General features: G+C 42.6%; 1 protein-coding gene across 1 annotated transcript in view; it reads right to left on the bottom strand.

The window, feature by feature from the left end:
- Positions 1–9,162: 9,162 nt before the first annotated feature.
- The window catches only part of LOC135932141 (interferon-induced very large GTPase 1-like), a 37,367-nt gene continuing 24,077 nt past the window's right edge, over positions 9,163–22,452 (bottom strand). The window contains exons 4-5 of the mRNA XM_065469496.1: positions 13,989–14,026; positions 9,163–13,872 (exon numbers count right to left, since the gene is read on the bottom strand). Coding sequence (XP_065325568.1) covers positions 9,163–13,872; positions 13,989–14,026 — 4,748 coding nt within the window. The remainder of the gene's footprint in view (positions 13,873–13,988; positions 14,027–22,452) is intronic.

A 22,452-nucleotide genomic window follows, 5' to 3' on the forward strand; every position in this document is an offset into this window, starting at 1 on the left:
GACCAGTTTTATTTCATTATATATATATACAGTGGGATGCAAAAGTTTGGGCAACCTTGTTAATAGTCATTATTTTCCTGTATAAATCGTTGGTTGTTACAATAAAAAATGTCAGTTAAATATATCATATAGGAGACACACACACACACACACACACACACACACACACACACACACACACACACACACACACACACACACACACACACACACACACACACACACACACACACAGTGATATTTGAGAAGTGAAATGAAGTTTATTGGATTTACAGAAAGTGTGCAATAATTGTTTAAACAAAATCAGGCAGGTGCATAAATTTGGGCACCACAAAAAAAGAAATGAAATCAATATTTAGTAGATCCGCCTTTTGCAGAAATTACAGCCTCTAAACGCTTCCTGTAGGTTCCAATGAGAGTCTGGATTGTGGTTGAAGGTATTTTGGACCATTCCTCTTTACAAAACATCTCTAGTTCATTCAGGTTTGATGGCTTCCGAGCATGGACAGCTCTCTTTAACTCACACCACAGATTTTCAATAATATTCAGGTCTGGGGACTGAGATGGCCATTCCAGAACGTTGTACTTGTTCCTCTGCATGAATACCTTAATGGATTTTGAGCAGTGTTTCGGGTTCGTTGTCTTGTTGAAAGATGCAGCCCCGGCGCAGCTTGACTGATTCCTGGACATTGGTCTCCAGAATCTGCTGATACTGAGTGGAATCCATGTGTCCCTCAACTTTGACAAGATTCCCAGTCCCTGCACTGGCCACACAGCCCCACAGCATGATGGAACCAGCACCATATTTTACTGTAGGTAGCAGGTGTTTTTCTTGGAATGCTGTGTTCTTTTTCCTCCATGCATAACGACCCTTGTTATGTCCAAATAACTCAGTTTTTGTTTCATCAGTCCCCAGCACCTTATTCCAGAATGAAGCTGGCTTGTCCAAATGTGCTTTAGCATACCTCAAGCGGCTCTGTTTGCGTTGTGGGCGGAGAAAAGGCTTCCTCTGCATCACTCTCGCATACAGCATCTCCTTGTGTAAAGTGCGCTGAATGGTTGAACGATGCTCAGTGACTCCATCTGCTGCAAGATGATGTTGTAGGTCTTTGGTGCTGGTCTGTGGGTTGACTCTGACTGTTCTCACCATTCGTCGCTTCTGTCTATCTGAGATTTTTCTTGGTCTGCCACTTCGAGCCTTAACTTGAACTGAGCCTGTGGTCTTCCATTTTCTCAATATGTTCCTAACTGTGGAAACAGACAGCTTAAATTTCTGAGACAGCTTTCTGTATCCTTCCCCTAAACCATGATGGTGAACAATCTTTGTCTTCAGGTCATTTGAGAGTTGTTTTGAGACCCCCACGTTGCTACTCTTCAGAGAAAATTAAAAGACGAGGGAAACTTACAATTGACCGCCTTAAATACTCTTTCTCATTATTGGATTCACCTGTGTATGTAGGTCAGGGGTCACTGAGCTTACCAAGCCAATTTGAGTTCCAATAATTAGTTATAAAGGTTTTGGAATCAATAAAATGACAACAGTGCCCAAATTTATGCACCTGCCTGATTTTGTTTAAACAATTATTGCACACTTTCTGTAAATCCAATAAACTTCATTTCACTTCTCAAATATCACTGTGTGTGTGTGTCTCCTATATGATATATTTAACTGACATTTTTTATTGTAACAACCAACGATTTATACAGGAAAATAATGACTTTTAACAAGGTTGCCCAAACTTTTGCATCCCACTGTATATATATATATATGTATATGTATATATATGCCACCAACCTTTCACTTTCAATTTTCCCTACTCTGTGACACAAAAAGCAGAAAAAACTCTTGTTACTGGAGACTCAGGCCCCTCTTCTGTGGAACCAGTTTCCAGTTTGGATTCGGGAGACAGCCACTATCTCTACTTTTATGTTTAGGTTTAAAACTTTCCTTTTTGCTAAAGCATATAGTTAGGGCTGGACCAGGTGACCCTGAATCCTCTCTTAGTTTCACTGCCATAGGTCTAGGCTGCTGGGGGATTGCCATGCTGCACTGTTTCTTCTTCAGTCACATTTCTCACTCACTGTGTGTTTATACACCTCTCTGCATTTAATCATTAGTTGTTACTAATCTCTGCTTCTCTTCCAGAATGTGTGTTTTCTCCCATCTTCCTCCCCTCACCCACAACCGGTCGCAGCCTTGCCCTCCCTGACCCTGGTTCTGCTGGAGATTTCTTCCTGTTAAAGGAAAGCTTTTCCTTTCCTTGTCACAAAGTGCTTACTCAAACATCACCACCTTCACTACTTCATCACCTCACAGCTTCACTGCTTCACCTGTCTCCCTCTCATTCACACAGGTATTCTGTCTTCATTTCTCCACCTCTCCAGGCTCTCTTCCACCTGCTCCCTACCCTGATCACAGATCGTTGTTGTCTGCAAATATCATAGTCCACAGAGATTCCTGCCTGACCTCATCAGATGTACACCAAGGAACCGGAAGCTGCTCACTTTCTCCACAGCAGTGCCGTTGATGGTGATGGGTGTGTGCTTCTCTGCACCTCCGGAAGTCCACTATCAACTCCTTTGTCTTTGCGATGTTGAGGGTGAGATGGTTGACTTGACACCAGTGCGTCAGGGTGCTGACCTCCTCCCTGTAGGCCGTCTCATCACCTTTGGTGATAAATTTCGTGTGGGACTAATAAAGGTTATCTTATCTTATCTTAAGACCCACCACTGTAGTGTCGTCCGCAAACTTCAGAATGATGTTGGAGTTACTAGTGGCCGTGCAGTCGTAGGTGTAGAGTGAGTACAGGAGAGGGCTCAGTACACACCCCTGTGGAGCACCAGTGTTCAGTGTGATGGGGGATGAGGTGATGCTGCCTAGTCTGACCACTTGGCGCCTGTCAGACAGGAAGTTAAGGATCCAGAGCTGCTCATTCCTAGATCCTGCAGTTTCCTGTCCAGCTTGAGGGAACGATGGTATTGAATGCTGAGCTGTAATCTACAAACAGCATTCTCACATACGTGTCTCTCTTCTCCAGGTGTGAGAGGGCAGTATGTAGTGTCAGGGCTATGGCATCATCAGTGGACCTGTTGTGGCGGTATGCGAATTGTAGAGGGTCCAGTGAATCGGGTAGTGCAGAGCAAATGAAGTCCCTGACCAGCCTCTTGAAGCATTTGCTCACGATGGGGGTCAGGGCTACAGGTCGCCAGTCGTTCAATGAGGAGATGGTGGAGGATTTGGGTACAGGGACGATGGTGGCCATTTTGAAGCAGGCTGGGACTACAGACAGAGAGAGGGAAAGGTTGAAGATGTGTGTAAACACTCCAGCCAGCTGAGCCGCCATGACTTGAGGACGCGGCCGGGAATCCAGGCCTTAAGGGCCAGTGTCCTGCAGGTTTTAGATGTGTCCTTGATACAACACAGCTGATTTAAATGGCTAAATTACCTCCTCAACATGTCTTGAAGTTTTCCAGAAGCCTGGTAATGAACTAATCATTTGGTTTAGGTGTGTTGACCCAGGGTGAGATCTAAAACCTGCAGGACACCGGCCCTCGAGACCTGGAGTTCAACACCCCTGATATAGAGTGTTCATGGAGACCTTACAGATACAGTGCAGACAGAACAATGAAGTAAAAAAGTTGACCACAATAAAATAACACTTAATGACAATGCAGATGATATTTCCGGTTAAGCATATGGATGACGGTTAAAGACACAATATAAATATACACACAGTCACATGGGACACAAACAAAGCTACAAAGAAATGCATTTAAACAACAAGCAGAAAAGTATTGCACTGACATCTTTCTTTGTTTTGTGTGCACCAGTGTTGACTGTCATGTGGATTAAAGATGATCACTTAAAGTAACTGAGAGGTGTAGATTTCTGGAAATGTAACAATGCCTTTCATACATTTTTTTTTAATTAAAAAAACAATATCATGATCCCAACCAGCAAGGATATTCTTATCATTTGATAAATGGTTTGATAAACAATTATTGGTTATTAGATAATCCAAATAATTTATGCTTTTATCAGGTTTCTGTGACTTTTCTCAGACAAGAATTATATTTAGTTCCAAATTAAAACACTAAAAAAGTTTCATGGTCTTGGAAACTGAGGCCCGAAGTTCACCAAAAAATAGCTGTTTTAATAAAGTAATCTCGGTTGAATCAGGTTGGGGTCTTATCTACCACTGTCTTCACAGCACACCACTGGGATTTAGACAACAGTTGGCTTTATTCATCACTTGTGGGGATGTGTTTGGTTTAAGTGAGGGAGCCTAAAGAAAACAGGGCAAACGGCGCCCGCTGGCTAGCACCAGTAGAAGGTGCAAGCATAGGACATAGGATATGATTTAACCACATTATGTCACAATATACTTTTAAAAAATAGTCTATCATGAATTATGAGTTTTAATGTTATGGCTGTGGTAATAGGAATACCAATCACAAAGGCTGTACAAAGGTCTGGTATTATTGTGGATGGCCATTGTTGGGCCAAATATGCGACCATGCTGGAATTAGACCACGAGAGACTGCAAACAGAACACAAGAGCCACTTGTACGTTTTACTTGCAAGGGGAGACTGCGCTCAGAGAGCCAACACAAGCACACCTGTAGCCAACTCCAAAGTTCAGTCTCCTCTCACAGTCTTTTATTCAACCCAGTTACACAACCCCCCACCATAAAACCCCTGTGGCGTGCCATAAAAACTAAGGCACTGTGTGTGTGTGCATGCATGTGCGAGCATGTGAATGAATGTGTATGTGTCTGTATGTGTGTGCATGTGTGTATGTGTCTCTGTATACATGACCTCCTGTCTCACAATATATGCTTACAACTGTTTAACCACATTTCCTAGTTATCCAGAGGTCTTCTCCCCACACCCGTATACGGCTTAACTTTAATGGTTCACCATATGGAAGCATAGGCGAGCCCCTAAATGGCCAGGAGTGAACCTCCTTCACCAGATAAGGAAACCAGAATCTCACATGGAATGTGCCTGCAGTTAAACATTACAGCCTCCCCACCATTCAACAGGCCGGGGAGGAGAACAAAAGAATATCTAAACATGCTCTTTAAGGCAAGATTTACAAATTTAAGCACAACAATGACAACATTTAACAAAATCACTCCAACAGCTATTTTGAAAAAATAAGCCTATGTGAAGGAGAAAAAGAAAAAAAAAGTTTAATCTAATGTAATGAAATCATTGTCAAATCACCAACCTTCTGATCAGTAGGCGACCTGCTCTAAACACATTTCTCTGTGTTTAGATACCAAAAGCTAGTGTTTATCTCACTCACTCATTCCATGTTTGTTTACTTTGTTATCAGAGCTGACACTAAAGTAAAATCTTTGTTTACTTTAGTTTCAGTTCACACTTGACCTGATCTGATATCAGACAATTTAAAGTTAAAACTCTTTCATCTCAGTAAATGTAGATAGAATGTGTTAAGATAAACTTTTTTGGCATTTAACAGATACTTGGATTGGGAATCAATGACAATAATTTGATCCATTCCTTGCAATTATGTATTGAAATTTGAAAGTATACAACATCTACTACTTGATTATTTGAAAAAAATTTTTTTTTCAAAGAGCACAAAGAGTTTGTGTTGTATTCTGTCAGGGAGACGTTTTATGGGGCGTAAGCTCGAAGGACACGCGTCATACTTGCAGGGAAGCTTTTATTATGCTGTACTGATGATGGCATAACGTGTTGGCATCAACTTGATCACGTATTATTTCACTGCAGCTGAACGATGACCATTCTTTTCTCCACTTCACTGTGAGAATTATCTTTATTAATTTAACACTGGTATGAGAAACAAGCCACAGCCAAAGATCTGAAATGTAAATGGTTCAATGGATTCGTAACAATCTCTGCTGATATCAAAAGTCCAGATCGTTCCTTACTGTTTATTTTTCTCTCATCATGTTAATTTGTTCTTATTCTTTTTTTTTTCCCTTTTTTAACAGTTTTAAGTTGTTTTAAGTTGTATTCATGTCTCAATGGACATAACTACAGTTGATTAAATGTATGCATGTTTGTAAAATGGTACAATATGTCTTTAAGATGGGTGGATATCAGCTCATATCATGAGTAATGTTAAATATCCCAATTCGTTGATCTTTGGGCTGAAGGAAGAACAACACTTGGTGTATAAAAATGCTCAGTCAACAATCTCTTTATTCCATACAACACTTTGAGCCTCTAAAATGTCTAGACGGGAGATGTGGACAGGAGGGTGTCCACCGGATCTGAAAGTGTCTGACCGTTTCTCACATTCTTATAGCTTCATGAGATTAAATGCTGCACTCGGGACTTTCTCTTCACCTGTGTGAACTTGTTTTTCCTGCTTATAGGCCTGGATATATGGGCTGCTGTGTCCCTCTACAAGCAGGAGGCTTACGTGTACTTCAGTCTCCTGCTGCTGTTTCTCTTGGGCTCGTCCATGTTGGTTCAGGTGTACAGCTGGCTGTGGTACCGCTACGATGATTTCAAAATGAAGACAAAAATTGAGAAGAAGCCGAGCCGGTGCTGCTTCTTACAGTGAACTAATGGAGTTGTTCATTGGAAGTCTCTCATCATTGCCGCCAACAGACAGAGTATTTCTAGAATGGACTCAGATCTTCTTAGATTCGTTCATTACTCCCTTTATGGTGTCTCCTCTTTTGTAGGCCTAACTAGATGATGAAGCACTATGACCAAAACATATGGACATCTGCACTCCTTCTGGTGTTGTGCCAAAACAAAACAAAATTAAACCTCCCCACTTAAGTCTCTGACTATGACACACAGTTTTGACTAACTCCTCTCAGATGTTTCAAACCAAATGTAACAAGCCTGTTCTGAAAATGTAAGGGGTAGAAAGTGCTGATATTTGTTTAAAAATGTAGGGAGTAAAAGTTGTCAGAAATCTCCACACAGATTGAAATGTGCCTCCGTGCACTCATTTTGCTACAATAATAACCCCATTAAGAAATCAGCCAGTTGTGTTAGCTTGGCAGAGAGTTTGAGAGTTTGTGTTTCACTCATCATTTCTCAGATGTTCCTGAATTTGTGGCTGCTCCATATCAGTGCAGTTTATGAAATATATGGTTACACAACCATGAATGAAAACTGGTTTATTTTTGAATAATTGCATCATTACAGTGCTGAAACTTATTCTTAACAAGAACTTGAATGTTGGTGCACTAATATAATTGATTTATTTGTGTTCTCTGAAAAAAGATTAGAATTAGACAACTTGAATATTACTGTGTAGAGGTGACAAAATGGATATTTTCTGAACTTCAGCATGATCAAATTAAAAATGTCTGCATTTTAAAAACAGAACATGAGACAGAATTATTCAATAATTAGAATAATTATTGAAAGACCTTTAACACAGTGGAATATAATGTACATATTTTAAAGGAAAAGAAGAAAGATTTAACAAATAACATTTTGAGAATTTTACTTCAAACCTCAGAAACGAAGAACAAGTAAAATTAAAAAATGAATTGCATGTATTCACGTATTATTACCACCATTTCTTCTTGATTAAAATGGGCCATTGGTGGTGAACCTTCTATCCATTTTTTTTACTATTTGATAAACAAAAACTGTTTGCTATAAATGGGCAAACAATATCCCAATTAACAAAATTTGGTTAAAAATATATTTATCACGAACATTTTTCCAAAAGCCAAGATGGAAGTGTAACCCAGAGTAAAATCTGTTTTACTAGATTTTAGTAATTTCCTGCACTTATTTCCTGCCATTGAACACATCACAAATACATGACTCCAACCACATGACTTTGCTCAGCCAATCGGATGGCATGTAGGTCATAGTAAGCCTGTCCCGGCTTCCTCCCGTCAGATGCGTGGAGGCAAGCCACCTGACAGAGTTGTTGCAGGTTTGTATTGGCAAACACTTGCTTTTCCCGTTTTAATGCATTTGTTTAACACCAACCAACTTATGCGACTTAGACGCTGATTATTGTGAGCCAGAGCCATAGTGTTGTCGTGCACTGAACAGAACGGAATTGGTGAGTTTGGACTTTTAATTGACTGCTTGTATTGTTACCAGCTGACGCTAATTGGCTGCTGCCGGTCACCAGTCCAAACAATTTGATTTTGATTTGACCGATATTTGTTGAATAAAAAATGTTGTGAAGCTATATAGTATGTATATAACAGTTGAAATCTTTGTTAAATCTTTATTGGTTAAATATACTGTTTGTTTATTTATTTATAAATTGTGTACACAGGAACAAGAATAACTTAATGTATTTAGCTTAACTGGGTGACATTTTTGTATTATTCTTGTGATTTCTTATTAGCCTTGTTTATTTAATGCAGGCCAGGTGAAGCTCTTTGGGTATGGAAAAGGATGGCGAGCCAATGAACGGCTAGGAGCAGGAATCCTTCTGCAGCTCCCACTGGTTGGGTAGGAAGCTATCAAAGATGACGCTCTGTCCCCATTTTCCAAATACACTGATTTCCACAATCATACACACCATTCCCCCCGTTTATGGACAATAGCGCTTGGACATCTCTCATGGACATTAAGATAAAACTCATGGACTTCAGTGTGGATCAGTGTTTTTGATGTTAACATGTGTTAATTATGGGGAACTGTTTTTTGAGAATCTATATTGCTTGGTATAAGCCAGAAGAATTTGCTTAGTTGTCTTTGTGCACCCCCACTGGGTTTTTGATTAATTGAATAGCTGCAGCAGGAGTGATTATTTAAGTTTTCCTTTTCTTTTCTTGTTATTGTTCTTTGGTTTCGGTTAAATACATGGTACCTGCAAAAGCATTTTGTGTTGTGTGTATTTATTAATTACTGCCCATCAGCTCTAGTAGCATTCCTAAATCTTCTGATTAATAATAACCTAATATTTCACTCAATACCTAGCCTGTATTATTTCATTAGCGCTTCATCAGTGTCACAGAAGCAACATCGAGAACGTGACTTTTGTTATTCCCTTTTGTAGATTTTGTGAGTTAACTTAAAGTGACTTTTATCATCTTCATGTTAATAGTTTACAGACTTTCCTTTTTCTCACTCAGACAAAATCAGACTGTCGCAGCTGGATTCACGAGTTATTAGGTGAAAACAAGTATCATCATTTTTCTGCAGATTTGCAGTTTCTTTGATCATTAATAGATTTCATCCAAACATTTAATGGCTTTGTTTTTAGTTATTTTTTTCCACTGATCTGGAATCTCTCCTCTGCCGATGAACTTTAACCCATAGTGCTCTTCCAGTTCCTTTTGAAATCGACATAAAAACCACTTCCAATATGCCAGTTTAGACCCATCAGGTGTGATGCGCCAGGTATCATACGGTGGACCAGCAGTTTTGTACTGTTTGTAGGGAATGGCTTCCTTTGAATCATCCTGAGGGTAAAAACTGTCATCACTAGCAAGATTTGTTGTGCAGAAACTGATGCTGAGCTCTACTGTGTGTTCCCGGTGCTTCCCGTTAACCCCAAGAGCTTGATGAAAAGGAGTGCTGTGGTCATCAGGGCTGTGATCTTTCATGGTGTTGGTACAAACAGCTGCACAGAATGGACACTTTACCCAGCAGCAGTTACAAAGCTGATCTATGAGGATTTCTTCAGGCTTGTGCCTGGATTCATTCAGCTTATCCAGGGAGAGGCTGCTCATCTTCTCAGTAATGGATGTAAATCCTTTTTCTATCTCTTTACTGAGGAAATACAAATCTTTTATGTCGCTGAAGTTTTCAGAACAAATGTTGTCAAATGTCAGCTCATCCTTTAGGACATTAGAAAATTCCTTCAGCCACATATCTGTGTCTCCTCTCTGATTTTTGACCTTTTGTGTTACAGTAAATAAAGCCTGACTCACAGTTGTTTTGATGTCATCAATATTTTTCTTGAGTATTTCCACAGCTTCATCTTTGTGACTCGCGTAGATGTATTTCTGCACTTCTGCTTTAATGAAAGCTTCTGTTTGTCTCCTTGGATTTGTGATGTAGGTGATGAAATCATCAAAGTTTTCTTTCTCAGCGAGTGACCTCAACATATGTTTCTCCAAGTTCAGTCTGTTACCATTGAATGCTGGGAAATTACACCTCATCTTTCCAGCAAGATCAATGGCAGTCTTGTTACAGACAGCCTCAAGAGTGGAAACTTTCAGCAGATCACAGATCAGTTCTCCAAGCACAACAGCAGAGGAGTTTCCTTTAGAAAAGCTTCTAAAAACTATGTAATACTGTGTTTTCTTGCTTTCCAAATAAGCCTTTGTAGCATTGTTTATTTCTAGAAGCCAACTTTCTGCCCTGTAGAACACGTAGAGCAAGAGATTAACTTTAAACTCCTTGTTTAAAGTGTATTTCCTCTCTGACAGAAATTTCTGAACTTTTTCTGTCACATGGTTGACTATTTCTTGCAAATAAGTTTGTGTGTAGCCTGTTGCAGCTACATGTTTGTTTTTGATTGCATCAAGTGACTCTTTTTCAGCTTGGTCAATGAGCAATCTGATCTGTTCTTGTTCATTATAGGAGAAAGGGCCAACTCGAAATATTTTGTGGGAGTTCGTAAAGATTCTAATCATTGACGTCTGTCCACTTATCTTTATATAATCTGAATAATCACCAACATCTGATATTTTCTTGTATCTGCCACTTATTTTACATTCATATATGAGAGCTGGCTCAAAACCAAGCTCTTGAAGGATCGTTAACTGATCTTGTTCCAAATTGATGTCTTCAAAAGGTTTTATATCTGCTGTTAATTCAGTAACCCAGCCGCTCCAAACAGAGTTGAACTGTCTTTGAAGCTCTTCTTCATCTTTGGCCTTATCCTTCAGTTTCTGAGCGAGCTCTTTGCTCTTCTGTAGCAGTTTGTTCTCAAAATCTGACTTCTTCTCATCAATCATTTTATGAGCTTTTCTGTGTTGGATAACTCCATCCAGTTTTACTTTCACTCTGTTCACCTGTTCTTTATAGAGCTCATTGATTTTATTTTCAAGTTCTTGCCACTGAGCCAAGATCACTTTCTCTTTGTGATAAAAGTACATTTTCATTGCTCTTTTGATTCTCTCATATATTTTGCTTATTTCTCTGAAAAGATGAGACTTATCAACCTCATCAAGTTTTCCATTTTGAATTCTGTTATGAAGTTGGTTTTCAATGGTCAACATGTTGCTCTTCAGGGTCCAGGTCCAGTTCTCATACTGGACCTCCAGTTGTCGAAACACTGCAATTTCAAGTGTATTTTTAAAACTGAAAATAAAACTTTCAGTCAGCAGTGCAGTCCACAGGTCCTGAATGTTTGTTTTGAACTGTGAGAGAGTGATCCCATCAGACTTTGAAGCTTTAGAGAGGATGGTGTTCTTCACTTCCTGGATGCTCTCACTGTAACCTGGATTTGGAGGAGCCATGGGTGGACTGCCCTCCCACAGCTGGGCACAGTATTTCACATCTTTTTGAACATCAAATTCAATGACATCACTGAAGCACTCTGCATCACAAACTTCCTCTTTGGCTGCTAGTTTGGCCATCTGGTCCAGTTTTTCCTGCAGGCATCTCTTTCCATCCATGTTTTTCTCTGCTGCTGCAACATCTGTGACATTCTGGTGAACAAACACACAACTGGGAGAAAGTTGAACTTCCTTCATCCTCATGAAAGCCTGAACAACAATCTGCAGGATGTCCTGCATCTCAGAAGGATTCTCTCCAAAGATGTTGATCAGTGTCAGGTTTCCCAGACCAACAACAAGTGTTGCCAGTTCATTGTCATGATGAAGAGTGTTGTTACCTTCTACTTTTAGAGCACGCAGTCCTTCAGTGTCCACCACTAGAACATAGTCAAACTTCAAGTCTTTCTTCATCTCCTCTGACACTTTGAGCAGCTGCATGAAGGCACCTTTGGTGCACCTGCCAGCACTCACTGCAAACTGCAGCCCAAACATGGTGTTCAGCATTGTTGATTTCCCACTGCTTTGTAGGCCCAAAACTGACAACACAAAAACTCTCTGGTCCCCCAGTTTCTTGATGACTTCTTCTAAAAGACTGGAGATCCATGTTAAAGGTACATGACCTGCATCACCATCCATCAGCTCCATCGGGTGTCCTGATATCATCAGCTGTGCAGCCAGCTCAGGGTATTTAGACCAGTCAGTGTGTCTGCTCTCTCTTTGTGTTGTTTTATGGGCTTCGTAGATCTGTCCCATTTCTCTGAAGATGTGCTCCAAACCAAAAGTTGCAGACTGAAGTTTTTTGGATATGACTTCAAATTCAGTTTGTTTTTCTAATAACAGATCTGATTTGTCCCATTTGTTCTTCAAAGCCAAGACCTCAGACCACTTTTCATCATAACTTTGTAGAATTGGGGAAAGATCGTCAGTACAGAGGGCATCTATGAAGATCTGAGTCCATTTTAGGAAATACTCTCTGTCTGTTGGTGGCAATGATGAGAGACTTCCAGTGAACAACTGCATCAGTTTACTGCAGGACGCAGCACATTGTTTCTGACGTATGTTCATCAGTTCTTGTTGCTTTTGACTTTTCTCCTTTTCAATGTTTCCTCTGAGATGAAACATTTCTCTGTGTATTTTGCTCCACTGATGCCACAGTTGGCCTTGACAAGGGAGAAATTCATCTTTGATCTTTGAGACATCCATGTTATCCTTTTTAAGCAGATTGATTATTTTCATAGCAGCAGATTTCACTCTTTGACAGGCTGGGTCAGTTTCATCCACTCTGATTCCAGAGAGCTCAGCCATGGTTTCAAGATGGAAGGATGGTTTCAAGATGGGACCATCAAGAGAAGACAAAACCTCGCGAATGATCTTCTTCAGGTGTTCAGATACATCTGCTAGGTTTCTATCTTTGAGCCCCATTATGTATTTTCCCATTTTTGTCTTAACAGCATCACAGCTGCCATCAACAGTGAGACAAATGAGAGGCTTATGCGACTTAAAAAGAGACGATATGAGTGATCGACTTTCTTCATTGCTTTGAAGAGATGCCAATACAAAAATACTGATGGAGGATTTTTCAATCAGTATGTCACGCTGTTTTTCAATCAACAGAGCATCACCATGAAGATTACAAAAGGCAACACAGTCATTGAAGGCATCATTGGGTTTTCCAGCAGGGCAGTACCAGGCAATCTCTGCCACACCATCCATCAAATAGCGAGACTTGGTGCTTCCTGGGCAGTTTCTGTGGAAGAAGGTGTCGTGACGGTCGTTGATCAAAGTGTTCATCAGCTGAGATTTAGACACTGACAAAGAACCCAGGCGGAAAAATGACACCAAGGGTGTTTCAGCTTTGTAGACTGGAACACTCTTCATGGTGACGATCGTTGAGTCATCTTTGATTTCATTTTCCCTCCAGGTTTTTGTTAGTTCTCTGAAAGTCCACAGAGGAAACTGAATCTCCTTTGTGACTGGGTCAGGAACAAGCAAAGGTAAGGCATACTGACACTGAGAGAGCTTTGTAATCATCATCTGTTTCAGGAAGCTGTCTGAGCAGTGAAATACTGCCATCTGAACGTCCATTGGATGCACAGAAGTCTGCTCTTTCTTATGTGTTTCCACACTGCTGCTCACAAAAACATCCCAGTCACTGGAGGAGGCTTTGAACGACTCCTTGATCTTACAACTTGATCTTACAGAAATATATCTGGCCCTGTAGTCCAACATTATCAGCCTATGGAGGAAAGTGTGAGCTAGATCTTTCTCAGATTCTACATGGTGCTGTTTCACAGGTGGACGTATTTGAAGAAAATCTGCTGGTGACAACTTTTGTTGAATTTTGCCTTGAAGATGAAGTCTGTCCAGCATTGTCTCGGTTTCTATTTGCCATGACTTGTTCTGGCTGTCTTCTTCCTTCTCTGGCTGTAATAAATAAGCAAATAAAAACACATCATACGTTCAGAAATTACAGTGTCAAAGAATGAGACTATTCTTAAATATTCTTTAAGCTCTTGTGACAAATATTTGGGCTCTCCCACCTTCTCTGTGTTTCCACTCATGTTCTCATCTGAGATGCCTGCAACATAAAAAATGAACCAGTAAGTGACATACATGGCTGGATTAAATCAATAGTATGATAAAATGAAAATCATCAGTGCATCAAATCGAAACTGAACCATTGTTTAAATAGTAACTGCTGCTGTGAAATAGGTGTAAATGCCCACATCCGTCTAAAATTAAATTTAGTGCTTATTACTTTTGCTGCCATGTGACACTGCAGGCATGTATAAAAGTGATTCTCGTTTGGCTCTCGGCGAAGGCAGTCGCACTTTTTCTCCCCTCCTCCTTCCCCTTATCTTCCCTGCTTAGCCTCTTGTGTCCTTGTCTTGTCTCGTGTGTATTACTTTCCCTGGAAAACTCTCTCACAGTCTGTTCTCTAAACCTAAAAGAGAATTATGGATTTGATCAACTGGTCTCTGAATGCTATTGACACCCTTTTCTCAACGAGAAGTCTGGGCTCGGGAGATCCCGAGTGCCCTGGAGGGACTTTCCCCGCCGGATACACGATGGACGGGTGGCAGAAATGGAGGGTCGTGTGTCTGGCGGGACTGTCGATCGAGGACGCTGAAGATATCTACCTATTCAGAACCATGATAACAGGGTTCTTGCTGATCGGAGCTGGCTTGGCCCTGGCCTGGCTGATCGGAGAATTAAGAAAGCGGAACCGACTGTTCAAATCCCCCCCAAGGCTGCCCGCTGGGATTGAAATGATGGGACGAGGCGCGACTTCTCAGAATGGGCTCACTGAGTGCAGCATGGTTAAGAGCGAAAGTTGGATTACATCGTGGAACAGCTCACTGCAGTCATGAGTTCTCAGAATCAGCTCTCTGAGCACAAGAATGACAACACCACGGAACGCAAGTTTGATAACATCATGGGGAAGCTCGCGGTTCTCCAACGGGAGATTGAGAGACCAGTGTCGGAGTGTTAAAGAACAGCTTTGAAATTCTCATGAGCTGCTCGCATAAAAGAAAAATCAACAACATCATAATGCGGATATCCCCTCGGCGCCAGCTGTGGGCTCAAGGCTGGAGCCGAACAAAAACTCCCTGATAACGACTTTGTGTTGACTGTTCTTCCCACTCTATGCAAGGCCACCTGGGTTGGCTGGAAGACTGTTTACTTAGCCTGATAGGGCGAAGGACACTGTCTCAGCTGAACTATGGACACGCACACACATACACTTACACTGATAAGCACTCACACATCCCCCTCCCCTTCCAATGCCTTTGATGCTTGTTGCCTCCTGGGAACACGAGGCGGGTCTGGGCCCGCGCTGGAGAGTCGGCACAGTGGCAGGATGGCTGCTGTGTTGCCTGGGATTACTCCTCATCCCCTACCCAACCCTGTTGCTGGTCACGTGCTCTATAATGTTGTACTGTGGACATTTATGTGCTTTCTGTGCAGAGGAGTTTTTTGCTTCCTGTTCTCATGCTGTCCTCCCAGGAGCCCAGCATAAGTAGAGGGTCTCTTTTTTTGCTCTTGTACTTTCCCATTGTAGTGTACATTTCTGTATTTTCTTCTGAAATGCAACCATTCTCTGACTTGTATCCCCATGTGATGTCTGTGTTGTGTGTGTAAGGTCGGGGGCGGTTCATTCCACTGCAGGGCAACCTGCCACTGCATGTGGCGAATAAAATTTGAACTTGAACTTGAAGTGAAAGACTGAATGTAACAGCCTGCTCTATGGAAGAAACTGGGCATCACTAGACCTATTATAGGTTTCTGCAAAACATCTGGTCCCTTTCTGCAATGCCTGAACCTTTACTGTGAAATTCAGATGTTAATCTATGACCATTATTGTTTATGTCAAATTAATAGCGGTATTTTCACAAATATTTTTTGTGATATAATATAAGAGCAGCTTAAGAGGTCAAAACAGATGTGAAAGTAAATTTTTTTGATGTTGGAGAACTGTATGTGCGCACAACTAACTACAGATAATGGTCAAGCCAACCTGTCCTAATTCAAACCAAGCTTCAGGATTTTTGGGGGATTTTCCAAAACAGCCATCTTTAGGGTTTACACAGAGTGGTTACTGGATAGAAAATGTCAAGTGAATAGCAGCTCTCTCTGAGAAAATGCTTTGTTGATGCTAGAAGACAGACGAGGATGACTAGATTGCATCAAGCACATAGGAACGCAACAGTAAATAAAATAACTACTTGTTCCAATAAATGTATGCAAAAAAGCATCTGTGCATGCACAATATAGGCTTACTATGTAACGCCCTGGCTCTGCTAGGCGACAGGGGAGGTAACATAAATGAGCCCAGAGACAGGAGGGTCAAATAAACATTTTCAGGGATTTCTATAAAAAGTTGTATTCACCACAAATAAACCCATCTAAAAAGGAAATTGATCAGTTTTTGGACAACATAACTCTTCCAAAATTATTAGACACTCAAGCAATGGCACTGGATTCGCCACTGACATCAAATGAACTCCGGGAAGCCCTGATAAGTATGCCCAATAATAAGGCTCCAGGTCCAGACGGCTTTCCTGCAGAATTCTACAAAGAATTCTGGACGATTCTAGCACCAGTGTTTTACAGAACGTTGTTGGAAATCAAAGAAAAGGGCAGACTTCCATCAAATATGAATTCTGCAAACATTAATCTCCTGCTAAAACCAGGCGAAGACCCTGTATATCCCTCAAGCTATCGTCCAATATCCCTTATAAATGTAGACCTTAAAATAATCTGCAAAGCTCTCTCAAAGAGACTAGAGAAATTAACCCCCCTCTTAATTCATCCTGACCAAACTGGTTTCATAAAAGGTCGGCACTCATCAACAAATACACGTAGATTACTTAATTTGATAGACTACTCATACAGTAAAAACCTTGAAACTACAATATTTTCTTTAGATGCAGAAAAAGCATTTGACAGAGTTAACTGGAAATTTCTATTTGCAACTTTACACAAATTTGGTTTTGGATCTTCTTTCATCAACTGGTTAAAAATATTATATAATTCCCCAACAGCTTGTGTCAGAACAAATGACCAGACATCCTCCAGCTTCTGTCTCCTGAGGGGCACCAGGCAGGGATGCCCACTCTCCCCTTCACAATTTTTATTGAACCACTAGCAGCAGCAATTAGACAGAATTCAGTAATTAAGGGCATAAAATGCAAGAACGTGGAACATAAAATCAGCCTTTATGCGGATGATGTGTTACTCTTTCTCCAAAATTCACAAACCAAAATCTTTGGGGTGATTGAATTGATAAACTCTTTTGCAAGAATATCAGACTACTCGTCAAAATCTACAGTCCTTCCGATTAATTGCTCCTTCCATAATTCCTCTTCTACACCACTGCAATCAGGAAATATAAAATATTTAGGTATTAATGTTTCTCCCAAGCTTGCAGATCTAACTAAATTAAACCATATCCCACTGTTAAAGAAAGTTGAAGGCGATCTGGCTAGATGGAAATGTCTACCCATATCACTCATGGGAAGGGTTGCCGCTATAAAAATGATGGTCTTACCAAAAATAAATTATTTATTCTCAATGATCCCAACTAAACCGCCACAAGATTGGTTCAGATCTCTAGATTCATATATGTCCAAATTCCTTTGGAAAAATAAACCCCCACGTATAAGCTTAAAAACACTACAAAAGACCAAGGATAAAGGAGGATTAGAACTACCTAACTTTCAGCACTACTTCTTAGCCAACAGGCTTCAGTTTATCTCAGGATGGCTAAAACATATACCCTCTTAGATGAACCTTGGCTAGATGTAGAACAAGCACTTTGCAATAATCTAGAGATTTCAGATCTACCATTTATCAGCTCAAACATCCAACGACATGAATGCTTCAAAAGCGTCAACATCAGCTCTTCTCTGACAGCATGGTGGGAGTTTCTAAAATTGACGGAGTCCTCATTAATCCCATGCAAACATACACCTATCTGGAACAACCCTGACATATTACAAAACAATAATATGATAAACTTTTCAGATTGGAGTGGTAAAGGAATCAAATACTTAGAACATATATTAGAAGGAACAGAATTTATTTCATTTGACAGACTAGTTACACAATATGGGATCAACAAGAAAAGATTTTTAGAATATCAACAAATTAAATCCATAGTAAAAAAGAGATTTAAACCGGGTCAAGTTGAACTACAAACACCACCAAGTGTGGTTCAATTTCTTGCTCTTAAAACCCCCAAATTACTATCCAAAATATACAGAATGCTTTGTAAAACAGATGAATCAATATCACTTCCTATTGCAAAATGGGAAGCGGATTTATCAGTTAACTTAGACCAAAACTTCTGGTCTCAGATTTGCTTAAAAACCTTTAATCTAATGAGAAATCCCAGTCTTCAATTAATTCAATACAAAATACTACATAGAGTGCACTATACAGGTCATCGGATGTTCAAAATGGGCTTTACGTCTACCGACAACTGCTCACACTGTCAAACCAATTCACCTGACAATTATATCCACGCTCTTTGGTTCTGTCCACCAGTTCAGAAGTTTTGGCGCGAGATATGTGAAGACTTATCAGTGTCTGAAATGTAACATTCCAACTTCGCCTTTAGTATGTTTGTTGGGCAGCTTAGACAATGTCACTACGGAAAAGAATATAGCCCATATGGTTTTCACTGCCCTATGCATAGCCAAGAAAACAGTCCTCATGAACTGGAAAAATAAAAATAATCTTAATTCTAACTAATATAGAAATTATCTATTAGATTACATTAGTCTTGATACAGCCTCTGCCACCACATCAGATCAATTGCTCTGGGCTCCTTTGATCAGCTCCATCACCTAGTGGGGGTGGGGGGTCATAGTTTGGTCCCACCTTCACTGTTGTGATTGGTGTGGGGGTAGGGACAGGCTTAGGGCGTCGGGGGGTTCCCCAGGAGCATCTTCCTTGGGGGGCTCAACCCGGGGTAGCGGTCATGGCCAATTAGGGGCTCTGTCGGCTCTTAGGTGACGGTTTCCTCGTGGCTGCGTGCAGCGGGGCTAGGGGAGGGTCTGTGCTGACGGACGTGGGTTACTGACCTGGTGGCCTGGCTGCCCCTGGGTGGATCCGGGACGGGCGTGAGGTTCTGGGGGCGCTCCATCTCTGGGCTGGGGCCCTGGCCGGGCCTCAGGGGTTTGGGTCCTGGTTGGTGTGTTGCTGGGGTTGTGGGCGGGTGGGTGTATGGGGGCCCAGCCCTGGCGCAGGGTGCCGCCGGTGCATCGAGCCACCTGGGGGGCTCTTCAACTGGTGGGGGAGGATGTTACATCTTGCAGGAGCTTTCCTCTCCTCAGGAATTCTCTCTGCAGGAGGGGGAGATACAGGAGAGGTGGAGTTGTCTTGTGTAGTCTGGAAGATGAGTGGATGATGGGGTGGGTGCAGTTTTCTCTGTGGTGGGGTCGGGTGGACTGTCCCAGGCTCTGTGGGGCCGGGCGGCGCTGCTGCACTGGGCCCCGGTCCGGATGGGCCTGGGCCCCCTTTCCCTGGCGGGTTGCGGAGTATGGGGGTGCCTACTGGGGTCAGCGGGGGAGCTGGCCCCAGGGAGGGGTCACTTGCCCCTCCCTTCCTTCCCTCCCCATCTCCAGCTGCCACCCTCTTCCCGCTCCACCACAATCACCCACACATGCAGGGCCTTGGGGTAGGGGTGTGTCACCAGGGTGCAGAGGAGGCATCCCCTCCCTCTGTCCCCTTCTGGCTGCCTGTGCCTCAATTTTATCCCACGACTTAGACATTCACATTACTCACACTCTCATTACACATACATATAGGATCTTGGGGGTGGGCACGCTACACGGAATCCAAATTACCATCAGGGTGTACAACCTCACCCCTGGCGTCGTTGCCCACCTCTCAATTTTAAATACACGTAGACATTGAGGGCTATCAGGAGGGGCTATGCGCTTACCTGCTGCTCTCTGGCAGGTAGCTCCATGCCCTCCTGGGTTTTAAATGCACCTTAGAACACACATACATCAACACTACATATGAGCGGGCGGAGGGAGGTTTGGAGTCTTCTCACACCCCCGTTCTCTGTGGCCTGCTGGAGCGGGGGGGCTAGGAGGAGGAGTTGGCCGTCCGACTGGGGTCTGGAATGTGGGGCCTCCCTGCTGCTGCGGAGTCGGGGCAGTCTGCTTCTCTCCACCGCAGGGAAAAGGGTAACACCACCTGGGTCTGGGTGCAGTTTCCCCCTCCAGGGGCAAGGGTACCTAGACCCGGTTCTTAGAGTACACTTGGGGAGTGTGATTGTGTGTACAGCGTCTCTTTATGTCTGTCTCCACGTTGGTTGAGTGTGGAGTAATTGCTTATGAGAGCATGAGGGTGGGAGTGGATGTTTGTATCTGTGTGTGCCTGTATGTCTGTGTCTATATGTCAGGTTGGGTATCAGACGCCACCTCTCTGGGGACATCTCAGGTCCTCCAAGGTTTGGAGGCCTATCTCCCTCCACCACTTCCCCTGCCGGTGGTGGACGCCCCCAGACATCGGTGCGTTGGTGGTTCTTTGTGTCCGGGGATGGGCGTCCAGGTACACACCGGCTCACTCCTTGGTGGCTGCTTATCGGGGCCTGGAGCCTGGGGCTCGCTCGGGCCACTTCGGAGGTGGGGTGCCCTCGGCCTCTCGGCCTGGGACTCGGTCACTCTGGCGCAGCCGGCTGCCGGCGGAGCTCACGGGCATGTCACTGCAACCCCCCGTGGCTTCTGCTCCGCGGCTGCTGAGTGACCCCTCATCTGAGACTCTCCTCAGCTCTTTCTGGGACAGTGGCGCGGCTGCCCCTCTGTTGGTCTTCCTTGGTCTCTTGTGTTCTGAGGGCCTCTGGATGTCTGGAGTTTTGATCTCCTCCATACCTGCTTCATGCCCTGGAGGACGGGGCCGTGGCTCCCCACACCCTCTAACAGATCATTACATGAAGGAACCTTTTAAAAACAAGCGCGTCCATGCTCACAGGTGTACACACGGGTGCTCACACACACAAACTACACCCTTTTTGGCTCCTACCTCAAAGCACACTGTGCGCTGTCGATATTACGTGCTGCACAATAATGTTTAATATTTAGTATTTACTGTTATATTCCGATATATCATCGTGATGTTGTTTATTCTATTACTCTCGTTTTCTTCTGCTTGTTTTCTTTTTTCTTTCTCAACAGGTGATCCAGGTGATTGATATATGTATTTTTTGTCTGCTTATTTAGTTGGGGGTTTTTTGGTTTGTTTGTTTTTTGCCATACGGGGATAAAGGGCAAGGGGGAAGGGAGCGAGTGTGCATCTGTGTCAGTGTACATGCTTATGTGTGTGTGTGTGTGTGTGTGTATCCAGTGTTCAGCTTGAGAGAGAGAGTGTCCTTTTACCTTGTTAAGCATAACTCAACAGTCCTTCAGCCAACAAAGCTGTCCTTGAAGGATGGGGTCAGAGAGACAAAACAATCCCGTTATCAGGGACAAGAATTTGCTGTTCCGGAGCCACATGACTGAGGGAGATCATTGTTTGGGTTAATGTGAACAACTGCACCAATGTCCATCACTGGTCACCAGGTCTATCTATTTCCCGTTGCAAAGCCGTGAGCTTCTTCAAGATCTTCCCATATGGCGTTCAATAAACATAGTCTGAGTACTCACGGCTTACCCATCGTCAATCATGTCAGCCAGCATAGTGGGGGGTTTAAACAGCTGTAACTGCTCTCTTTGTTCTTCGATAAGCTAGGTCCGAGCCAGCTCCAATCAGCCAGAACTCTGTTATCATGGTGGAATGGTAGATGTCGTTCAGTGTCCTCCATCAAGTGTCCCAGGCACATGACGCAACCGACCATCAAGTATCCGGCAGCAAACGTCTACAACCTAAAAGCATGGATCCATTATATCTAGAACTACCAGTTCAGGCTAGCAGTAGTAGTAATAGTGTGGGGGACATTTTCTTGACAAACTTTGGGCCAACTGAACATAGTTTAAATGCCACAGACTACCTGAGTATTTGTTACTGACCATAGCCATCCCTTTATAACCGCACAGTTTTCTGATGGCTGCTTCCAGCAGCATAACTATGCTATGTCACAAATATCAACTCAAACTTATTTCTTGAATATGTTCACTGTGTTCAAATGGCCTCCACAATTGCCAGCTCTCAATACAGCAGAGCCTCTTTGGGACATGATGGTTAAGGCATTTCTAAAGACAAGAGCAGTCCAACCCAACACTAGCAATGTTTCAATGCTACTACATGCAAGGTAGTAGGCATTCCAATAACCATGCCATGCAATATTTCTGAAGCCAAAACAAAGCCAACAGTTTGAGAACTTCTAGAACACATAGAATGTGGCTTGTGCTGTCTGCATGCCAAAACATACTTGGAAAGCATGCTGAACAGAGGCGGATGACAGACATTTTATACACCCGGGGCTTAGCTCTAGAGCAGGGGTGTCAAACTCAATTGCACAGGGGGCCAAAACTCAAGGCACACTTTAGG

This window comes from Pelmatolapia mariae, linkage group LG22, assembly GCF_036321145.2.
Source record: "Pelmatolapia mariae isolate MD_Pm_ZW linkage group LG22, Pm_UMD_F_2, whole genome shotgun sequence".
Classification (NCBI taxonomy): Eukaryota; Metazoa; Chordata; class Actinopteri; order Cichliformes; family Cichlidae; genus Pelmatolapia; species Pelmatolapia mariae.